Source organism: Carya illinoinensis, chromosome 3, assembly GCF_018687715.1.
Source record: "Carya illinoinensis cultivar Pawnee chromosome 3, C.illinoinensisPawnee_v1, whole genome shotgun sequence".
Lineage (NCBI taxonomy): Eukaryota > Viridiplantae > Streptophyta > Magnoliopsida > Fagales > Juglandaceae > Carya > Carya illinoinensis.
In genome coordinates, this window is record NC_056754.1 from 42,497,945 (window position 1) to 42,519,888 (window position 21,944).

At 35.2% G+C, this 21,944-nt stretch overlaps 1 protein-coding gene across 3 annotated transcripts; it reads left to right on the plus strand.

The window, feature by feature from the left end:
- Positions 1–4,157: 4,157 nt before the first annotated feature.
- LOC122304288 lies at positions 4,158–21,561 on the plus strand. 3 transcript variants are annotated; one of them, XM_043116464.1, is made up of 20 exons: positions 4,198–4,265; positions 4,453–4,544; positions 5,482–5,805; positions 6,053–6,241; positions 6,337–6,420; positions 7,378–7,437; positions 7,635–7,679; positions 9,797–9,996; positions 11,027–11,515; positions 11,851–11,977; positions 12,081–12,278; positions 12,485–12,574; positions 13,072–13,134; positions 13,480–13,554; positions 13,673–13,723; positions 14,024–14,101; positions 14,842–14,976; positions 15,882–15,989; positions 20,649–20,714; positions 21,380–21,561. In XM_043116464.1, exons 3-20 carry the CDS (start codon positions 5,497–5,499, stop codon positions 21,446–21,448), a joined length of 2,436 nt encoding a protein of 811 aa, XP_042972398.1. In that variant the 5' UTR covers positions 4,198–4,265; positions 4,453–4,544; positions 5,482–5,496; the 3' UTR covers positions 21,449–21,561. The 3 variants fall into 3 exon arrangements, with proteins under 3 accessions (XP_042972397.1, XP_042972398.1, XP_042972399.1); XM_043116463.1 differs by having other exon boundaries at positions 4,158–4,544; XM_043116465.1 differs by lacking the exons at positions 4,198–4,265; positions 4,453–4,544 and having other exon boundaries at positions 5,662–5,805; positions 6,046–6,241.
- The last annotated feature ends 383 nt before the right edge of the window (positions 21,562–21,944 follow it).

A 21,944-nucleotide genomic window follows, 5' to 3' on the forward strand; every position in this document is an offset into this window, starting at 1 on the left:
ATCTCCACACGGTCTGGCACTCCGCAAGTGGGGCAAATGGCCGGTTTTGTGGGAGGGTCCATCGATCTAGATGTGCCATTCACGACCTCATCTTCAAGGTTTTTTTTTTTTTTTTTCAACAGATTGTCTGATATTATTTGTTTGATTACAAGAAAAATATCATATAATATTATACGTACGTACCCTCGTCTCATATAAATAAGTCCGTCTTGAGATTAGATCTTATTTGATTTTTAAGTGTTAGTGAACAATATATATCGATCTATTGATATAACATAATGATAGTATTATTTAGGTCATGTTAAATAGTTAAAAATAAAATGTGAAAGAGAATTTAATACACAGACGGAGAAGTTAAGACTAATAATATATATGTATTATTAATATATATATATATATATATATATATATATATATATTGTGAAGATCACTAGTCAAAAAGCAAAGATCCATCACATGTGCAATGTCGCAAAGCTCCCACATGGCTCCTTTGGGTAGTTTATATATATGTGGCTCTTGATTTTAAGGAAATCAATAAGAGATGAATAAGCATAAAGGATTGGACAAATTAAGCACATTGTTTTTTTTTTAAGTTGTACTCTAAACAGGACATAATTAAGGCTCACACGCCAGCACTTAACGTTTGCTGGCGGTTAGAGCACTATTATTAAAATAGTTGAAGTCAAACTTAAGTTTTAGTTAATATGATATCAATTTATCTTTATCTATATTCTATTTATCTTTAATTTTTATATTACATTATCTATTTATTTGTTATATAATTAAAAAATAATATTAATTTAATTTTTTTTTTAATTTTTAATTTTATCATTCTCATTCTACTAATTATATATTAATTAGAACTAATGTTATATTCCTAAAAAACTTCCAGTACCAAAAAAACCCAAGCCAAGATTATAACTACAATATAAAAAATATATGGTTGAGTTACAGTAACAGGTCAAATATAACTTAAGGAGTCGAATCTCTGTAGCTTAAAATTAAATTTATTTAGACTTGCCTGATTCAATGCAGGTGTTTAATGTTCAATTAGGCGAATTTTTGACTTTGAGCGGGGATGGATTAGGAGAGTGTTCTTAGACATTGAAGATTTGAGGTGGAGTGATCTGCTAAAACAGTTGGTGTAACAAGAGAATTACTTTAGATCATGTTGTTGGATGGGACGGACTGCCTTACTAAAACAGAAAGGAAGGTGACAGACTAGAAGATGGATATTGCACGGAACGGGCGCATTAGGAAACACATGAGGGGTCTATTAATAGGTTTGGACACCGCATCACGGGTTGCTTTGAGCCTTTGAGAAGTTGAAAAGCTGTAAATAATGAATCAATGTTCACAACCCAAGTAAATGAAAATTTCTTACAGGAATGGCTTCTAATTAATTAAGCCCTCAAAGGGATAAGGAAAAGGGAGGGCAGGCACTAGTCCTAAAGAGCCGAACTCGATTATCTAAGTTAGGGCCAACATGGTTCCCCCAGGTAGTATTCAGGTCGGCACCAAAAGATTTTTTTTGCAGATGAGAGACAGAGAGAGAGCTCAATAATACTTTCTGAGTTGAATGCTGCTTTCTGCATGCAAGAGCTTCTGAGTTGGAGTTTTGACAGGAAGATTTGATTGCTTGGTTGGTCATAAGTGCCCATCTGCCTAACCTCCGAGGGGGAATCTACTGCATGGGTTGTTTTCTGTCATAAAACTGTCTTTTCTTTGGAGTCTAATCCATAGTCACCACTAAATAGTTGAATCCTCTGAACTTTCAGATTTTAGCTTTTGTTCATTCTGTGTGAAAATCTCTCTTAACCATCAAGAACGACTTTTTCTGTGTTTTCTTTTTTTATTTCCCCTTTTTCCCAAGTGGCCGTTCACTTTTCCACTATATCTTGATCATCTCCAACGAAATTTGCAGTCATAGGCCGCCAATATGGGTCTAGTGCCACAAAGTCAGCAGGTCGAAAAGTTTGACGGGATGCCATAACTACCATTGGTAGGTCAATTTGACCGTTGTTTGCTTAACACATTAAATTTTTTGGGACCAAACAATTGAGGTTATGCAAAAATAAAAATCCATCATATGAGCCCAGATGTAGTAATTACTATCATGATCAAATACATACTGTGACATAATTATTTCAATTTATAAGTTAAGTTACGTACTGATACAAAAAGCTTACTTTTTTTTAGCATATCAATTTTGATTTTTGTTTATTTAAATTGAAAATGATGATGATTTTAAGTTTTAATAAATTTGAGATCATGATAGATTCTAATGCCTCGTTTGGTTATACAATTTATATGAGATAAAATGAGATGTTTTGTTAAAATTGAATAAAATATTATTATAATATTTTTTTTTAATATTAATTTTGTTTTAAGATTTAAAAAAAATGAACTATTTATTATATTTTGTATGAAAATTTAAAAAAATTATAATGATTATAAAGATGAAATGAGAAAGTTTTGATTTAGGTAAAAAAACGAAGCGGGCGAGTTTAGGTGTTGAGAAGAGTTGTGAATAATAATAAAAAGTATGTGAAAAATAATAATAAAGTAATGAATAGTAATAAAAAGTATGTAAAAAGTAATGAATAGTAGTAAAAATAAATAAAAATAATGAATAATAGTGAAAAATGTTGACAATATCTAAAATACTTTCAGTACCCAAACGCAACCTAGTCTCCCTTCATTCTCACTTTGGTAATTTTCACTTTGTTTGAGAGCTACTCTCATGAGTAAGTTGAAATTGTTCTCTTTTTCTTCTTGACGCTCAACATGAAGAAAATCTTTAATTCAGAAAAATAATAATTAGTTACAACAAAAAACAAAGATTATTGGTTAATTTTTAAAACCGTGACTTTGACATGTGAATCAAATTATCGATTAATTTGCTGACTTCTTAGCAATTTTTAATGAAAATCTTAAGTGATCATGTATCCTCACTTCCCACCAACCACCAACCCTTCTTTATTTTTTTTTTTAATATATGCTTTTCCCAAAACCTAGGCTTTTAATCTAATCCTAACAAAAATTTCATGTGAGTGGAAAACAGTATTAAAATCTCTATACAAAATTAAATGTCTATAGTATTAGCAGATTATTAGAATAACTCCCCTTATTTTTTTTTAATAAAATGATACACATACAATTCTTTATATAATTATGTTTTAAATAAATCATATTTTTATAAAATCATTTATAAAGGTAATATAATTTTATAAAAATATTTTAAATATAAACATATAAAAAATTATAAAAGATGTTACACATCATTAATTGTTTTTATTTTTTAGTTTTTATTTTTTTTATAGGTATGTTAGGATACCCAGACATTAGAACAGTATCATTGTTCTGTACAAATTACAATGATGTTAGCCAGCAGCTCGGGCCCACTCTCACGACACGAGTGCAAAAGACCACATTTTTATGTCTCCCTCATCATGCTGCATCATAACTCAAAAACTAGTTTTTTATTTTATATTTAAAAAAATAAAATTCATAAAATCATGAAAATGCTTATTGACTCTCTCATCATCTTTGACCACAGATCAACACCCCAGGGCCCAAATCATCATAATTTCGGATAACAATATTTTATATAATTTATTGAAATATTTTTGAATGTATAAAATAAATTAAGATATTGTATAAAAAAAATTAAGATATATTTAATTTTTTATAAAAATTTAAAAAAATAATTAGTCCCATTAATAATTATTGTGATAAATTTAATATGTAAACAAGTCTAAGTATGTTTAGGTAGTGATTTGCTATCTTAAATATTAAAAAAAAAATATACATATAAATGCATTAATAGTAACTTTGAGCGATACATTTAGTAGGACAATATAGTATTTTTTCATGAAAATATTTCCGATGGATGATCAATATTTTGATTCACGATTTAATATCACGAACCTCATGAAAATACAACGAGATTGGTGATATTAAAACTAATTATATAAATATTAATTTATAATAATATGATAGGAAAATGACTTGCATGTAGATTCATTAATTAATGTGGTTGGAAAGTGATTTAAGAAAAAAAAAATGGTTGAAAAAGAAAGGGGCAGGATAGCAAAACCTCGTTACCAAACAGGAGCTCGAAGTCTAATAAGACCCACCATAGCGAAGCGACGGAACTGAGTCGCAAAGACAAGGAAGAAACCGACGGTCCTCTCATAATTGTCTCCTTCCTTGCTTCCTTCCTCTCATTGTATTGCAGTTGGACGCACCCAAGGGCCAAGACCGTGGGTCCTCTTTGCTCTCCCATTCCGCAGCCATTTTTCAACACCTCCATTCGTTTTTTTCTTTTAATTTTTAGTCAATTATTTAGGCACGCATCCTCCGTCTCCCCTCTCTCTCTCTCTCCCCCCCCCCCCCCCCCCCCCCCCTCCCTCCTCTCTATCTCTGTGCGGACTTTTTTTTTTTTTCCAGATGCAGAGCTTTGTTATGGCCGCCTGAACTTCTTCTTCTTGTCCGTCTTTATTCGCTATCTCTGAAACTTTTCAATTATAGGTTGTGCAAAGGTGAGCTTCGTTTTTTATTAAGTTTCTGTTTCTCTTCGGTGATATCTCTTGTTCTTATGCGTTTCGCTTAATCCGTTTCTGGTTGATATTTTCGCTTTCAGATACGGATACTGAAGTTCCTTTATTCTTTTGGTTTGCCGTGTCGTTAATTCCGTGGGTTTTCATGAATTCGTTCGGTTATGAGTTTTTTTTTTTTTTTTTTTTTTTTGTGTGGCTTTTTTCGCCTTTGGAATTTTGTGGACTTGTGTGACTGTCGGAGTTGGATAGAACGAGATTTAACTCACCGAACATCTAAAATTTTGTGTTTTCATCGTTTAAACTCGTTTCATTAAATTGTGCTCAAGCTTGCATCTTGATCACTATATAAGTCAGATGCCCTTTTATGGAAATTTCTATATAACTATACGTGTATATACGCTTGATACACATGCATAGACACGCAGTTATGCAGTGAAACTAGAAGGAATCATGCACGAGATTGGGTTTTGGATCATTTCGATCATTGAAAAAACAAGGGAATATTTTTGTTAGTTTCTGCTAATCCTTTCTTTACTAGTTTAGATTATGCAATGGGTATTGAAAATCTCAAGATTCGTTGGGAAGGTCTAAATATTGCGTATAAGCATAAAAAGTGTATATATATAATTTTTTTTTATTTGTAACAGTTCTGAAGTACAGGAGTTGAATTGTGATTTTCCCTTTCATTTAGATATAGTTTTCTGTGTTGTCTTCGAATACAGGTACAGTTTACTAGTTTCCTGAGAATTTTAGTAAAGAAAAAAAAATCTATGCTGTAATTGTTAACATCCATCGTCTGTTGTCAAGCTAATTGTTTGAGTTTCCAGTGTCAGTTGTAATTGCTAGGTCTTGAATACCAAACTTTGTGCCTTTGCAGATATTTGTATTCTTATTTATCGTGTTATTATGTATGTGGCAGGGGGAAGATTTTAGGATGGCTAATAATGAAGATACAGGTAGCCCAGGATGGGGTGCTTCATTCTTCATGCAGACAACGGAAGATGTTGCAAGAGCTGTTGCTGCTGCAGCAGCTGCTGCCACTGCTGCTCAGTCACCACGGCCATCTGTGGTATATTCTTTGAAAGAGGATACTGGTGGTAGCACAATTCAAAAACTGCAGCGTCAAGTTAATAGAGTGCTAAAAGGATTCTCGCAACCTCCTGAAGTTAGAAGTACAACTTACAATCCCGAAGTTCTAACTAGCCAAAAGCGTCAGTGGGCAAGCTTTCAGTTACAGTACTTGGTATGCTATTTTGTTTCAGTGGACTTCTCTATGCTAATGTTACTAATTCACCTCAATGGAGGAAAACAGCAAGCTGTTACTGATGGGCTTTCTGAGTTTGATTTGATGTAAATAGGTCATCCCGTTTGTTTCATCTAGTTGTTTGATATAGGAATGTGATTGTGTTTCTGTTTGTGCTTTGAATTCTTTTATCACAGTGCATTTATCTATAGTAGTTCTGTAATATCTATCATCTACAAGTGTGTAGGATCATAGGTCTTTAAAGGAACCAACAAGGCTTTTTGAGAGCATGGTAGTCGTAGGGCTTCATCCCAACTGTGATATTCAAGCACTTGATCGGCTATACAATGCCAGAAGGTCTGAAGGGTCTGGAAAATTGCGAAGCGCACTAAGTTTTCAGAATCAATCGCGTGTGGAACCCAGCCTTGAACCTCAGGTGTGCAGTATTCTTATCAAAACTTTGAATTCATTTGCGTTTGGTTATTCGTTTAAGCATTTGAAATGAGTCTTTTTTTCCTTTTCTGTTTTTAGGTCTTACTTGTTTACCCTCCAGAAAAGGAGCTGCCTCTCAAATACAAAGATCTTCTTTCATTTTGCTTCCCTGGAGGCTTGGAGGTTGGGTGTATGCTTAATGGATCATATGTTGAATGATCAGTTTGTGCATTTGGAAGTTAGGAGCTATGGCTTTTTTTTTTTTTTTTTTTTTTTTTTTTTTTTTTTTTTTTTGTGCACATGACTTTAAGTTAGCTGCGTTTTTTGTGGATTTATGAATTGTGAAGTTTATTCAGTTTCCATCTCACTGACACAAGAAGAATCATCATGGAAGTTTGGAATTTGAGGGAAGTTGGTAACCTCTGGAGCATGTCCATAGAATTGCACCCCGGTTCACTAGGAATGAAAATTATTATCACTAAAGCCCTCAAATATCCTGCTTTTCTTTCCATTTTTTACTGGATAGCATCTTTCAGTTGTCGTTCCTTTCCTACTTTCATGGATTTTTAGGACTTTTTGAGATTTAAAAGTTTTGTTTTTAAAGCCATTCGCTTGTATTCTGCCTAATTTACTAAGGATGGTTTCTTTATTCTTCCTTTCAAATAGAAATGATTTTATCCACTGAAAAAATCCCAAATAATTTCCTTATTTAAAAACTCCTGATAGTTTGAACCTCTTCCAAGTCTCTTAAGAATTGCAACAAAAGATAAGAAAGGACTAACTGGAAACTCTGGGTAATATGCATAGGTTGTCAAATTGTTATTTAGCTTTAGATATTCTTACCATAATGGGAAGTGATCCCACTGTCGAATATCAGAAATCCAAGTGAAGATGTAACTGGCCCTTGTAGTGAAGTAGCTCATCTAGCCATTTAATATATGGGAGTTCTTGGTCTTGTAAAGGAAGGATCTGGGCACTTTTGTTGAATCCATGTACTTGACTGGCCTGAGAGTTTTGTCTTTAATTTTGTTTCTTTTTCATTTGCTTCATACCCAAAGTAGATTTTCCTTTTGTTTGTTCTTAAAGTAGATGTGAACTTCTATGCAGGTGTTTCTAAACCTTGGTGGTATGTGATTTCAGGTTCATGCCATTGAGAGAACTCCTTCCATGAGTGAAATGAATGAAATTCTTCTTGGGCAGGTATGTAATATTACCCATTTTATCATCATGATAATTGTTTTTTTCATCAGCCAGTTTATGCCTATGTTACTTGCACATATTAATAATTCAAGTTTACCAAGTTTTGGTGTATTTTTCCTTCGACTTTGTAACTTTAATGGCTCCAAGCATAATTGAGGAAAAATTTTTGATCGACTTATTTCTTGTTTATATTGCAGGAACACCTTAAACAAAGTGATCTCTCCTTTGTATTCCGTTTACAGGTGAGCTACTGATGTTATTATATCATGTTGCTTTCATTTGTTTGTATTAGTATCATTTGGCCTGAACAAGAATTCTGAAGCTTTGTCACCATTCAAAATCTGCCTTCTGGCCTATACATTGATGTTTCTTTGGATGGTGGTGAAGTTCTTGATACTTTAAATTACAGTGTTGATCTTCCTGTAGGAGATTGCTTTTTATATTCCGTGGTCTAGAATCTACCCAGGTTCCTTTTCTTTCTCAGCGTTTTCACTTTGTATTGTGTACTAATCAAGTTGGGTTTCCTTGATTATACAATTGCTCTTTGGTTATTTTTGAGTCTAGCTTATTGATTTATTGACTTATGAGTGACATGGTCACTTGTTCACTTTCAGAAAACTCTCATCTCATCTTAATCATTACAACTTTTTCAAATTCCCATACAAAATAAAATAAACAATTCAACTTTTTCAAATCCCAATACAAAAATAAAATAAACAATTTAACTTTTTCAAATCCCAATACAAAAATAATATTACAACAATATATTCTAATTATATTTTATTCAACTTATCTCATCTTATCGCTGAAAATAGTCCAACTTCCATTTTTTCACCAATGCTGCGCTGTGCGCTTTTATAATTTCATGCGCATACACTTTGTTAGTGCTAAAACTACCAGAAATATTTTTCTGGCAAGTAAGATGTCCTTGTTAAATAGCGCAAAAGGCGCAATCCATGTACACAAAAAACTTGCAGAAATCTATTTGTGTCGATGTTTACTAAGCTTTGTTAGCACCAGTTGGCCAGTATTATCAATAATGTCTGAGATTCATACCCTATTGCTGAATTACATTATTGATTTTTTTTTTAAGTGATGATGTTATCAACTGGGGAGAAATTAATTTAAATTTGGAGAATTGTTATAGGTCTCATGAGTCACGTGTTTTGGAAAATTACCATTATTACTATGGACAAAATATGTTTTGAAGTTGCTGATTTTGCAATGAACTGGCATATTGAGTCATGTTCAAAGATTGTTTGGGGTTGTATATGGTGCTTAAGGTGGAGAACTTCCTTCTTGAAGGCAAGCAAGATTTGAGAGGAAGACATAATTGTGTTATTTACTTTTGAGATTTTCTGGATAAGATGTGAAAGTATGGTTTTACACATCCCAATGGAAAGCTGCCACATAGGCTTCCTATTTTTCTTGGAAGAAAAAACAGTTACACCAGATCATTCCCGAAATTTTGAGAGAGAGAGAGAGGGAGGGAGGAACAGAGTAGAGAGACGGATGGAGATAGTGAGGGCATACACAAACCATCAAGGCGATAATAAAGGAAAGTTCTGTAATCTTTAAAGTTAAAAAGGGAATTTCAAAACCAATGCTTTACAAACTGAGATTATCTCAATTTCTCCTTCTCATCTCAATGGAAGTTTGAAGTGCTTTCTCTCATTTTGGAAAAGAATTCTGTGATCATGTGTTTCATGTGTTGTCACCTTGTAATGGTTTCAGTTTGGAAGCAAAATCAGTGCAATATATAACTGCTTCTTGTGGCCTATTGAATGATTCCCATTGTTTATCAAAGAATGACAACGATTGGTTTTGGTTCCATAAATGTCCACTTTTCAGTTTTCACTCTTGTGGCCTATAGTACTTTTCACAAACTGGTTTCATTGCAAAATTATAGTATGGATGGGTGGTTTTGTCTGTGGTGCAACATAAAGAGGCAGTAAGTGAAGTGGGGCTGCAACATGGAGATGCAGAGTGGCATAGAAAAATACGAAAAATGGTTTTTTCTTTTAATATTTATGAAACAAAATCTATTCTGTTTGAAATTTTTATTTGGCAGATAAAAATTTTTATCTGCCAAATTTTTATCAAGGAGAAATTTTTAATCAAGGAGAAATTATTTTTATTTGGCAGATAATCCAGTCTGAGATTTTTTGGAAAATTATGAGTGGGTGGTGTGGTAGCTTGCCATTTGAGGGTGTAAATAATGACTTTATGCCACATCCGGACCATAGCTGGACTCTTTGCTTTTTACTTTTTAGTAGCTCTGGCTGATATACTTTTAAAATTATTTCACTCTTCTTTTTTTGTTCTCTCTTTGGTACAACCTATGCATTTTTTTCCGTAGGTTGCTGATGATTCAACAATGTACGGGTGCTGTGTGTTAGTTGATGAACTAGTACAAAAGCCCTCTGGGTTGCTTTCCATGATTTCAGATAAAGAGCCTTCCCGTCCATCTTTAAGCCGTCGTATATTGACCACAAGGAGATGTTATTGTATTCTTTCGAGGTTTCCCTGCTTCGAATTGCATTTTGGTGTGTTGAATAGGTATGTTTGTATGTGATAATTTACTTAAGTAGGAGTTGCCATCAGAAGAAGTTGTGTATATGTGTGTGCATGCTGCATAATTTGGATGTAATAATATATGTTTTAACATGCATCTTATATGCCATATATCTAAGTTCATAAAAATTTTGTTTACAAATAAAAAAAATATGTATCTAAGTTCATGTGTGTTATTTGATAAAAAGGAAAAGCTTGCCTAACAATGGGGTTCTTCACTGTCAGACAGAACCACATATGATATTTGATATTTAGTGACTTTAAACAGTACAAGTTTCAATGAGTCATAACCCTAGTACCCAGTACCCAGGAAGCTAACCAGCGGGCACCATTCTAAGAGGAAGGAAAGCGATGAGAAAAAATTTTCTAATCAAATTTCAAACATAAAGCATACCAACAGGCACCATTGGATGGATATATAAATCGAAGAAAAAACCCACGGCTGTATTACAAGGACGATTTGAAACTAGGAGAACACGGAATTCCTTTTTCATCTCTTCCCGCAGACTGCTCCTCGCCCTCGAATTCCCTCCTATTCCAAACACAATGGCTTGGCTCTTTAAGCAGCTAGAGTCTTGTGCTATCCAGATTATCATTTGATGGAGCCAACAATATATCCATCACATGTTGCATATCATGAAAGATGCCAAAGGGTATTTTATGTTGCTTCATTTGATCACTATGAAACGGAGAAAAAGAGAACAAGTAATATAACCTGGCACTGGGTTTTCCTGGCTAAGAAAACTCTCAACAAAATTAGATGTGTTTCCATAATGGCTTTGTATTTAGATTCTCTCGTGGAAAATAATAAAGTTTTTAGTTGTTAACAGAAGGCAAACCACTGTGTGTGTGACTTTGGTCCACATAATTGGTTGTTAAACATTGGGTGACAAGTCATGTTTCTAGGGAGTGGAATTCTATTTGACACGATGCTTTGTCTTTACTGTTCAATGCCAAAAATAGATGTTTCACATTTGTTCATGTCATCTTGACATTGTTCACTATTCTCCTGTAGCATATTCACAGAAGAAAGGTTGGAGCGGTTGACGAAAGGTATTGATCTTTTAAATTTGGTGTCCCCTGAGGACTGTGAGAAGGCAGAAACCTTGGAAGAAAATGTGGGTGCAAATTCAGATTGTGCATCAATGGATCCTGGAGCTGCAAAGGACATAAAGAATGAAACCCTAGAAATTTCTGAATTAAGTTTAAGAGAGTCTAAACTTGAAAAAGTTAGAGCTGATGGGAGTCATAAAGAGCATCAAATGCTTGATGGGGACTTTGGGTTGTTGAAGAAAGGTATTGTTGATAACCGCGTCCTTCCTATAGATGCATATTCTGAGACAGTGACAGCTAAAAGCGAATCTAGTGCTGCCCATTCTGAAGATTGTGATATGAATATTGATGATTGCTTGGGAAACAAACAAGTGGTAGAAAGGCGTTTTCCAAATGCTGTTCTGCCTCTCCTGCGGTATTATCAGTATGAAAGCTCTGAATCTTCCTCTAGGTATATCTCTCTTGGTCAGTGTATTATGTGATAGGGACAATAGCACCTTCAGAATGCATGTTGTTTTCCTTTTTGAGGTGATAAAAGGAATAAAAACTGATATTTTAACTGGAACATGCAGAAATCTGTGTTACTTTTTTATTTATATTTTGCCTTCCCTCCCTAAGCCCATGAACGCAATTTACTCTGTCATGCAAGGACAAATTTGGAAGTAATGATATTTGATTCTTGGCTGTGTTTTGTGCATTTTAATTGGAAGTGCTGTCTTTATTTTTTATTTTATTTTATTTTTATTGATAATTGCTTAGAGATGCCATATGTGTTTTTGTATGCAGTTTTCAGGGTTCTCCTAGTGAAGACAGAAATTTTAGAAGTGATGTTGATGATACGGAAACAGAAGAGGCATCTGTCTCTGGCCAGGAAGATCCCAGTGACGTCATTGATATTCTTGAGTGGGCTAAGGTCCAAATGAGACATTTTGAGATATGCCTATTTACATGTTTTAACGTTGTCTGCCTCACAATCCTGGGTCTCCTCTTAAGGGTTGAATTTCCCTGTTTTTCAGGCAAACAACAATGGGTCATTACGGATAATATGTGAATATTACCAGTTACATTGCCCTACCAGGGGTTCAACACTTAGGTTTCATCCTTTGGAGCACTTGCATCCTTTGGAATATCACAGACCAGATGAAATGGTTTTACACATTGCTGGCTCAACTATTGATTTGAGATCATGCAGCACAAGTCTGGAGTTTGCTGAGGTAGATTCTGCTGATAACTTGTTGAAAAAAATGATTCTGCTGAGAAACTTGGTAGATTCAACCTAAATGCTTCACGTTTGGTGGATTATGGCTCTAGTTTTTCTATAGCTATTTTGTCAGAATACAACTCTCCATTCACATAGAATAAATGCATCTTATTTTAGGCATGATAGGTCAATGGCATCTTATTTTTATTGGTTTATCAGGCACACAGTGCACTCTTGGCAGAGGAGGAAGCAACTGCATTATCCGTATGGGCTATTGCATGCATTTGTGGCTCCTTACGACTTGAGAATGTAAGTTGATACCCAGTTTGTACCTGTCTTTGTATTTCATTAATAGAACTCCCAAATTAATAGCTTTTGATAAAAAAACTTCTTGATTACCTTTCAAAAAAAAAAAAAAAAAAAAAGCTTTTGTTTTATTGTTGTTGTTTTTGTTGTTTGCTTTGATGTTTATGCATGTGGGTGTGGATATATTTATACAAATAAATTTATGTAGGTAATAAATGCAAGGTGAATATAAACTATCAAACATTAAAGCCTCCCACACATATTTCCCGTTTCTCTTATAATGCACTCACACTTGATGGATATCCTGTATCTTTAATATGAATTTGTTATGATCAAGGCAACTGTAATGGTTTCTTCCAGCATCTTATGTTGAATCTATAGTGACATTGTTTGCAGTTGGCTATTTTAATCTATAGTTTTTGAAGTTTAACAGTTGTGTTGCTTGTCCAGGTTTATATAATTGCTGAAACATGGGGTTTGATTCTCTTTGCACCTTGCAGGTCTTAACATTTTTTGCAGGGGCACTACTGGAGAAGCAGATTGTGGTTGTTTGTTCCAATCTGGTGTGTAGTCCGCCTCATGTTTAGTTTATGATGGTCTGTGGAAGTTGCATATTCTACACCAATGTTATTTTTGTTTGCTGAGGGCATCATCTGACAAATGTGAAATGGTTATTTGGTCCCAATTTATAAAACATGTGGGATGATTTTGGGATACCATATCAATTCATATTCATATCTTATTTCGATTGGGCTTGGGCAAATTTGCAGAAATCCATGCTAAGTGTCGGGGTCATTGTTAGTCTACGAGTTATTCACTGCTAAAGTCTTGTAGATTTTCTATTTGAATCGTCTAGATTTTGTCATTTGTTGAGATTTTATTGGATTTCAAATTTTTTCTATGTACAGGGAATTTTATCTGCCTCAGTTTTGTCCATTATCCCTTTAATCCGTCCCTACCAGTGGCAAAGCCTTCTAATGCCGGTAAAGAGTTATGCTTTTGCCTGAGAGGTTTTTAAGTAAAGTATACTTTGTAGGATGAATCTGTTACTTGTGATTTTTCTAAACTATTTTGGTCTTAATCATGTGCATAAACATCCAGGTTTTACCAAATGACATGCTGGACTTTTTGGATGCACCTGTCCCTTACATTGTAAGTATTAATCAATTAGGCTATAACATATCATTCTATAATTAACTCAGAATAAAATGGGCCTATATAGACCATAGATTCATGCAAGTTTGGTTGGTTGGACTCAGCATTTCCTTTTCACAACTGCAGCATACAGTTGGAAAATTTCAGGTTTTTTATGAAGGAGATGCAAATGTGGCTTCCAGCCCTTGTCATTTTCATCATTTTCTTAGTTTTTTTGTTTTTTTCGAATCTCATCATTTTCTTAGTTAGTACTGTTTTTGACATCTGATCATTACTAAAAGTAATTTCCCTATACAGGTCGGTGTGAAAAACAAAACCAATGAAGTACAGTCAAAGTTGGCTAATGTCATTCTCGTTGACATAAACAAGAACCAGGTTTGTATTTTCTTCAAGAAATTTGATTTGGATACCTGATTTTGACTTGATAAATAGACTGGTTGTTGGGGAATGCATTATTCAAGTTTTTCTGTCCTCCACTGTTTTTTTTTTTTTTTTTTAATAGAAAAACATGGTCATCAAGCAATGCAGAAAATTCATAGAAGATTGTAGCTGTTTCAGTAATCATTGCTAACCTTTTTATTATTATTATTTAAGAAAGAAAAGTGATGCGCCATATCAAAGTTTTACATCCATTAGATTTTGTTCTAATCCGTTATCGGCATTGGTTGAGAGTTGGATAGCATCCTTGTTTTAGGTCTTGGACCCTTGAGGGGCCGAGGCCCATGGATCCTGGAATATGTTTATGTTTATTGGGTTCTTGGTATCTATGGCATGGAGGAGATCTAATTGTGGCTTAAGTTCAGAAATGATGCCAAATAGTTTTGATGGGTGAGGACTCATGACTCATGAAGGCTGATGCAAGGGAAAAGGCACTTGGGTGCATGCTTTTCTTTTGCATCATATAGTTGTTTATCACTTCTCAAATACTATGGTATCAACAAACAATTTTGATTACTTATAAAATTCTTTATCACATTTGATGTTTTACTCCTGCTGCCTACTTTACACAACTACTTTGCCTTGTTTAGTTCCATTATAAAGCAATATCTAGTTGGACCATTGTTTAGCTTAAACTGCATAGCCAAGTTATCTAATCCATATTGCATATGCATTAGGTGAAGTCATCATCAATACCTCAACTGCCAAAACAAAAGGAGTTACTTTCCTCCTTAAGTCCTTATCATGCAAAGCTTGTTGGAGAAAGTTATTTGGGGAGAAAACGGCCAGTCTATGAATGCACAGATGTGCAGGTATGCTATTGCCTGATCTGTTTTATCCTCACTGTTTCTTCCCTCACATCCTCCATCCCCTGGGTCAAGTTTTCTTTTTCTCAATTCTTGCCAGCTGTTATTGTTATTGATGGATACAGGCTAGCAGGAAGCCCTTGTTCATAAGATTCTAGATAGGCTTTCTCTGTTTATATTAGAAAAGACATTATGTCAAAACGTGGTATGGGGATCTATATTGTTTTGATTGTTTGACGTTATAGTAAAGATCTTAAGAAAGATTGCATGAGTAGCAGCTTTTGTTTGCGATCATTTCTTGAGAAACTGACAACACTGGGAGTCTAGTTGATTAATATTGCTGTATCTATAAAGTTTATAGGAGTATGGTTTGTTGTTGCAACCTCTGTGGCTTTCCCATTAATACCACATGAGATTGGTGAGATTGTTGTTGTTGTTGTTGTTTTTTTTTTTTTTTTTTTTTCCTTCTTTTGCCATTGGCCACAACATGGTGATTACAACCGGACAAGATAGATATCAGCATCCTATGTTTGCAGAACTGCACTGCAGTACCCTTGACTGGTTTGACCTGTTACGTATGATCACAGAATGCCAGTTCAGTGGTCTGATCACTCCATTGCTATTGATTATATTAGGAAATAATCCCTAATTTTTAGTATTGAACTTTTGTTTCTCTGCCTTGCTTTTTTAAATTGGGCTCTTGTCTTCATTTGATCATCGTCGTTTGGTTGGAACTATTATAAGCCTAGACAAATACTTAACATGTCGATTACAATATTTCTCGTATCAAAAATAGATGATGCCCAATCTGTCGTGTTCTTTATTCTTTAAGATGAGATTCGTACCTTTTAGTGATGTTGCAAATATAATTATGGTGCTATGTTAACTTTTGTTTCTTTCTTTGAATGCAGGTCGAAGCAGCCAAGGGTTTCCTAGCTGTGCTTAGGTCTTACTTGGACTCCCTTTGCTCGAAGCTCCGTTCACACACAATTACAAATGTACAGTCCAATGATGATAAGGTTTGTATTTTGTCCCAAGTGGGATGTTTGTCAATCTTGATTTAAATTGGGATGTTATGCAATCTTGGTTTGAGTCCTTTGTAATAGCTTGTGGCATCTATTAGATATCTTTCTTTCTTTTTTCTTTATTTATTTATATAATTAATAAGAGAATTTTATTGCAAGTAAATTGGCATCAAGTACACAGGATGTATACAATTGAGTACACCTAAATACAAGCTAGAACAGAACACAACTAAAACAACACATTACAAATATTCCCATTTTGAACAAGATTCTTCACCCAAAAACTTAAAGTACTAAAGGAAAAATACCCTAAGTTCCCCCAAAGAACATTCACTGTCTTCAAAGCACCTCCTGTTCCTCTCCAACCTTATGCACCAAATCAAGCACAAGGGGATCATCCTCCACACTACTGCACTGCTTCTCTTCCTCCCAATACCCTGCCAGCAAGCAAAGAAGTCCACCACATGCATAGGCATCACCCAAGCAATGCCCACTCAAGCAAAAATCTCGTTCCACAACATCGTCGCCACCTCACAATGAAGGAAAAGATGGTCAACAAATTCGCCATCCTTCTTACACATATTACACCAATCAACTACAAATAAACCTCTCTTCTTTAAATTATCCGTGGTTAATATTTTCCCAAGAGACGCCAGCCAACAGAAAATGCAACCTTACTAGGCACCTTAGCTTGCCAAATACATTTCCAGGGATAATCTATAACGACATGACTGGTTAACACCTTGTAAAAAGAACTCACAGAAAATCTGGAATTTTCTGCAGGCACCCACATCAGACAACCCTCCCTGTTGATCAAATTTCATATCATATAATCTTCCAAAGAAATCAGAAATTTCACGTTATTTATTTATTTATTTATTTTTGATAGGTAATAAGAAATTTCACTTACTTCCCAATTTTGCATCTCTCTGGTGAATTCCAGAGTCTAATGAAACATATTATTAGAAAACTGATATTAATCATCCACTGCAGCCCCTTTATCTCTAGAAATTCTAAAAAGATTAGGGCAAACATATTTAAGAGCTGAATCCTCACACCAAGTATCACGCCAAAAATAAATCTCTGTCCCATCCCCCACTTTAAAATTAATGTTTTTGACAAAATCCTCCCATCCTATCCGAATGGTTTTCCACAAACCCACCCCATACACCCCTCTTACTTCATTCGTACACCAAATCCCCCACATTCTCCCATATTTAACATCCACAATATGTCTCCATAAAGCATTCCTCTCATTAATATACCTCCAAAGCCATTTCCCAAGAAGGGCTGTGTTGAAAGCTTTAAATTCTGCACTCCCAATCCTCCAATAGAAACCAGAAGACAAACCTTATTTCAACTCACCAAATGAAACTTTCTTTCTTTCCCATTACCATCCCACAAGAAATTCTGGAAAATCCTCTCTAATCTTTTAGCCACCCCCAAAGGCAAAGGAAAAAGAGAGAGGAAATATGTAGGTAGATTAGACAACGTACTTTTAATCAATGTAACTCTTTCCCCTTTTGACAAATATATCCTTTTCCAACCAGCTAACCTTCTCCCGATCTTCTTAATCACCCCATTCCAAATAGAAACAGATTTGTGAGGAGCACCCAAAGGTAGTCCAAGATATCTCATACGTAGCAAAGGTACCTTATGTCCCAGAATATTGGGGGTCCATAATGTGAGGCTGTTTAATCAGGCCTTACTTAGGAAATGGTTGTGGAGGTATAATTACGAGAAGGAATCACTATGGAAAGGGGTGACTGATGCAAAGTATGGAAGTGCTAGGGGAGGTTGGTACTCTAATGAGGGAAGGGGGGCACATGGTGTGGGGTTATGGAAGTATATAAGAAAAGGGTGGGGGGTATTCTCTAGCAACACCAGGCTAGGTATGGGGAATGGCCAGAGAATCAGCTTTTGGAATGATGTATGGGTGGGTGATACAACTCTTAAGGAGGCTTACCCTGATATTTTCAGCATTGCGAGGGAAAAAGATGCGAATGTGGCAGACTTGTGGGGTACTACAGATGATAGTCAAGTGTGGAACATAAATCTCACTAGAGAGGCTCATGACAGGGAAGTGAGCATGCTGGTGGAGTTTTTTAACCTACTTCATAACATCTCCCCTAATGCTTTAATTGATGATAAGCTGGTTTGGTGTGCATCTCGGAAAGGAAAATTCTCGGTAGGCTCTTATTATGCGATTCTTGCAGCCTCACCTTTGCCTAACTTCCCGTGGAAGAGTATATGGAGGAATAAAGCACCTCCCAAGGTGGCATTCTTTGTCTATTCAGCAGCCCTCGGGAAGATCTTAACCATTGATAATTTAAGAAGATGCGGTCTTATAATGATGGATTGGTGCTGTATGTGCAAAAAGAGTGGGGAAACAGTAGATCATCTCCTCCTACATTGTGATTTTGCTAGGGACACTTGGAATCATTTCTTTAGCAGGATGGGGTTAGCATGGACAATGCCGGGAAGGGTAGCTGAATTATTGGCAAGTTGTAGAGGGATATCAGGGATAGCGCAGATTGCAGCACTATGGAAAATGGTCCCCATCTGTATCTTATGGTGCATCTAGAGTGAACGAAACAACAGGCTTTTTGAGGACCAGGAAAGATCTATAGAAGAATTTAGAGGTTTTTTATGGAAGACTTTATTTTTGTGGGCCATGGCTTTAGAGTTCAATGGTCTAAGCTTCCATGATTTCCTTGTAACTTTTTCTGTCTCTTAAAACGGTGTATTCACATGTATACTTCCAGTGTACTTGGCTTACACCTTCTTCTCATTAATAAAATTTAATATTACTTATCAAAAAAAATATTGGCCAGATCCAAAATATTCCTGACCGTATCCACTGGAACAATTTTAGACTTAGATAAATTAATTCTAAGTCTAGAAACAGCTTCGAAGCATAACAATAAATCAGTAGTTGAATTATTAGCTAGTTGGGCAATGCCGGGGGGAGATCTACATATCAAAGCTGTGTGGAAGATGGTACCTATCTGCATTATGTGGTGCATTTGGCACGAGCGAAATGAATGAACATTTGAAGATAAGGAGAGGACAATTGAGGAGCTTTGTATCTTATTTTTCAGCACTTTATTTTTGTGGTCTCTAGCTATAGACTTTAATGGCCTAAATGTACACGAGTTTCTAGTGACTACTATAGCCACCTAGATAGGTTTTGCCTCTTGTATACCTTCTTGTGTACTTGGGCTATGCCTATTTATTAATACTACCGTTTACTTATAAAGAAAAAAACAATAAGGCTCTTAGAGCATGGAGGTGATCTTGATTAGAATCACTAAGAATTAAAGTGTCATCTACAAAAAGTAAATGAGAAACAGTAATGCTGTCCCGTGACTCATCACCCACCATAAATCCCGACAAAAAACTCCATTCCACAGCTGCTTCAATCATACGACTCAAAGCATCCATAACTAATACAAAAAGGAAAGGAGATAAAGGATCTCATTGCCTCAATCCACGGGAGCTGTTGAAAAAACCACCGGAGTGCCATTCAACAATATAGAAAATCTAGCCATCGAAATACAATATTTTATCCTTGAACACCACTTCTCACCAAAACCAAATCTCCCAAGTAAGTAAAGGAGAAATTCCCAATTGACATGATCAAAAGCCTTTTCCATGTCCAATTTAACTAAAATTCCAGATTTACCATTCTTATTCTACTATTCAAGCATTCATTTGCTATTAAATCGAGTCAAGAATTTGTCTTCCCCTCACAAATGCGTTTTGAGACTTCTTTATGATCTTTTCCATAACCACACTTATACAATTAGCTAACACCTTGGAAATGATCTTATACACCCCATTTACCAAACTAATAGGACAAAAATCCCTTGTTTCCACAGCATCTGCCTTTTTAGGAACGAGAGCAATGAATGTAGTATTAAAACTCTTCTCAAATTATTCGATATCTATTCTTCTTTTGTCTGTTATGGTACTTAAATTATTCGAAATTATTTGCTCAATGAAATAAGTGTCATCACCTATTAAGATATTTCAGTTGTAGATTTAAGATGCACGGGATAAGATTTAGAAATTAATGCCGGAGTATGATGTAAAACTTAGCTGAGGGATCAGAATGTCATGACCAGTGCCTTAGCTCCTGTCACATATAACCTGTTATTGAAGTGTGACCATGTTATCTTTCAATTGGACACCATTACTTGGATGCGTTTGAAAGCCTCGCGAAGGAAGTTTTGGCAAAATTTCATTGTTTACTTTTTCAGGAACCTTGCAGTTGTGTTAGCGTTGGGTGAAAATGAGAGAATGTGTGTGCATTTGCTACATCTTTTTGCCCGACAAGTTTAGGACAAAGTTGGAAAATAAGGCAATATAGTGCATAATTTTATTGGGTACATTGATCAGACAAAGTGGAGTTTGATCTACCCCCAATAAAGTATAACCAAAACTTGTGAAAATAAATAAATAAAACGAACACCATAGCCCAAGCTAATGATAAAGGCACCATTTTCAATTTTGACCTCATCCATACGGATGATATCAAGTGAAAATTAGTATCTTTTTGGTATAAATATTGGATGGAGATCACAACAACAACTCCAGCAAACTGTAAAACATATTGCTGGAGATCTGACACAAATTCCTTATACTGCACAGGTATCATTGCTTTTGAAGGAGAGTTTCATCGATTCATTCCCTAGTCGTGATCGTCCATTCATGAAGGTGTGTTTCCTTATCATCCAACATAATTTTCGCTAGTTTGTGTAAGCCTATTTTAGTGCACACTACATTATCTGAGGAATTAACTTGCTAACATGTTAAGTATGGGATTTTTGTTTTCTTTTTCTCCATTTGAGAATCACCATTTATTTTCATTCTCACTGCATAAGAATGTCAAAAGGGGAATAAAAAAGGCTGACGTCTTAGAAGGAGCCAATGGCCTTTCAGACAAGTGGCACTTCCACCCCTAAAACAATGGGGTGGCAAGTGAGGTCTTGGGTTTGAGTCTCGTAGGGTGCGTGAGCTACTTCGGTGTTTTTTTTTTTTTTAAAAAAAAGAAAAAAGAAAAAATCTCTTAATAGATGTATCGAGCCGAACTTTTTCCACCTAGGGCCCCAGGATTGGTTAAGAAGCACGATTTTATTTTATCCTATTCATGTTCATATCAGTTTTAAAGGTTATATTGAAGAAACTTGTCACTTTTAGCCAAATTAATCATCTCAGAACGAACTGCAGAACCACTTGTTCCAATCTAGCCTTACTCTGAATATGATTTTTTACTTGTTTCAACTTGTTCCAATCCTTGCTCTGAATGCTCTATATTGTTGTGAGTGCTAAGAAACCATATTAACATGTTTCTCGCGCACTGCTTGTCACCGATGGAGCAGCTTTTTGTGGACACACAACTCTTCTCTGTACATACAGATCTTGTTCTCTCGTTCTTCCAGAAGGAATAGTGCTTCCATGCAAGATTGGCCAGCCTGGAGTTTGTATCTTTTATTTTTTGGTACGTTGGACTATTAATTATGTGTAATTTTTTAAATTATAATGAGTATAAATTTTCCTGGCATGGAATGCGGTGGTATTTTTCATTCCCAAGTACTCATCTCCCGTCCTCACATCTTAAAGGAATGGCTTTGGGAATGCTCAGCCTTTGCAGATAGAAGTTTGATCTACGGGCATAGAAAAAAAAGTTTCCCCACCCCTCTATTTGAATTAAAGTGTGAATACGTCGTGGGTTAAATTACTGAATTAGTCCCTCGACCTTAACTCATAATTTTTACGGTTTTACCTACTTCCAAGATAAAACTAACGGGAGATGCTATATTTTTTACATGAGGACCAATAAAAACATGTGGCATTTAATTTTATGTGCTGTCAAGACATGTCAATGCATACGTGTAAACCATGTCCATTTGGATTAAGTTTCTCGATTGCCTGAACTCCTTGTCA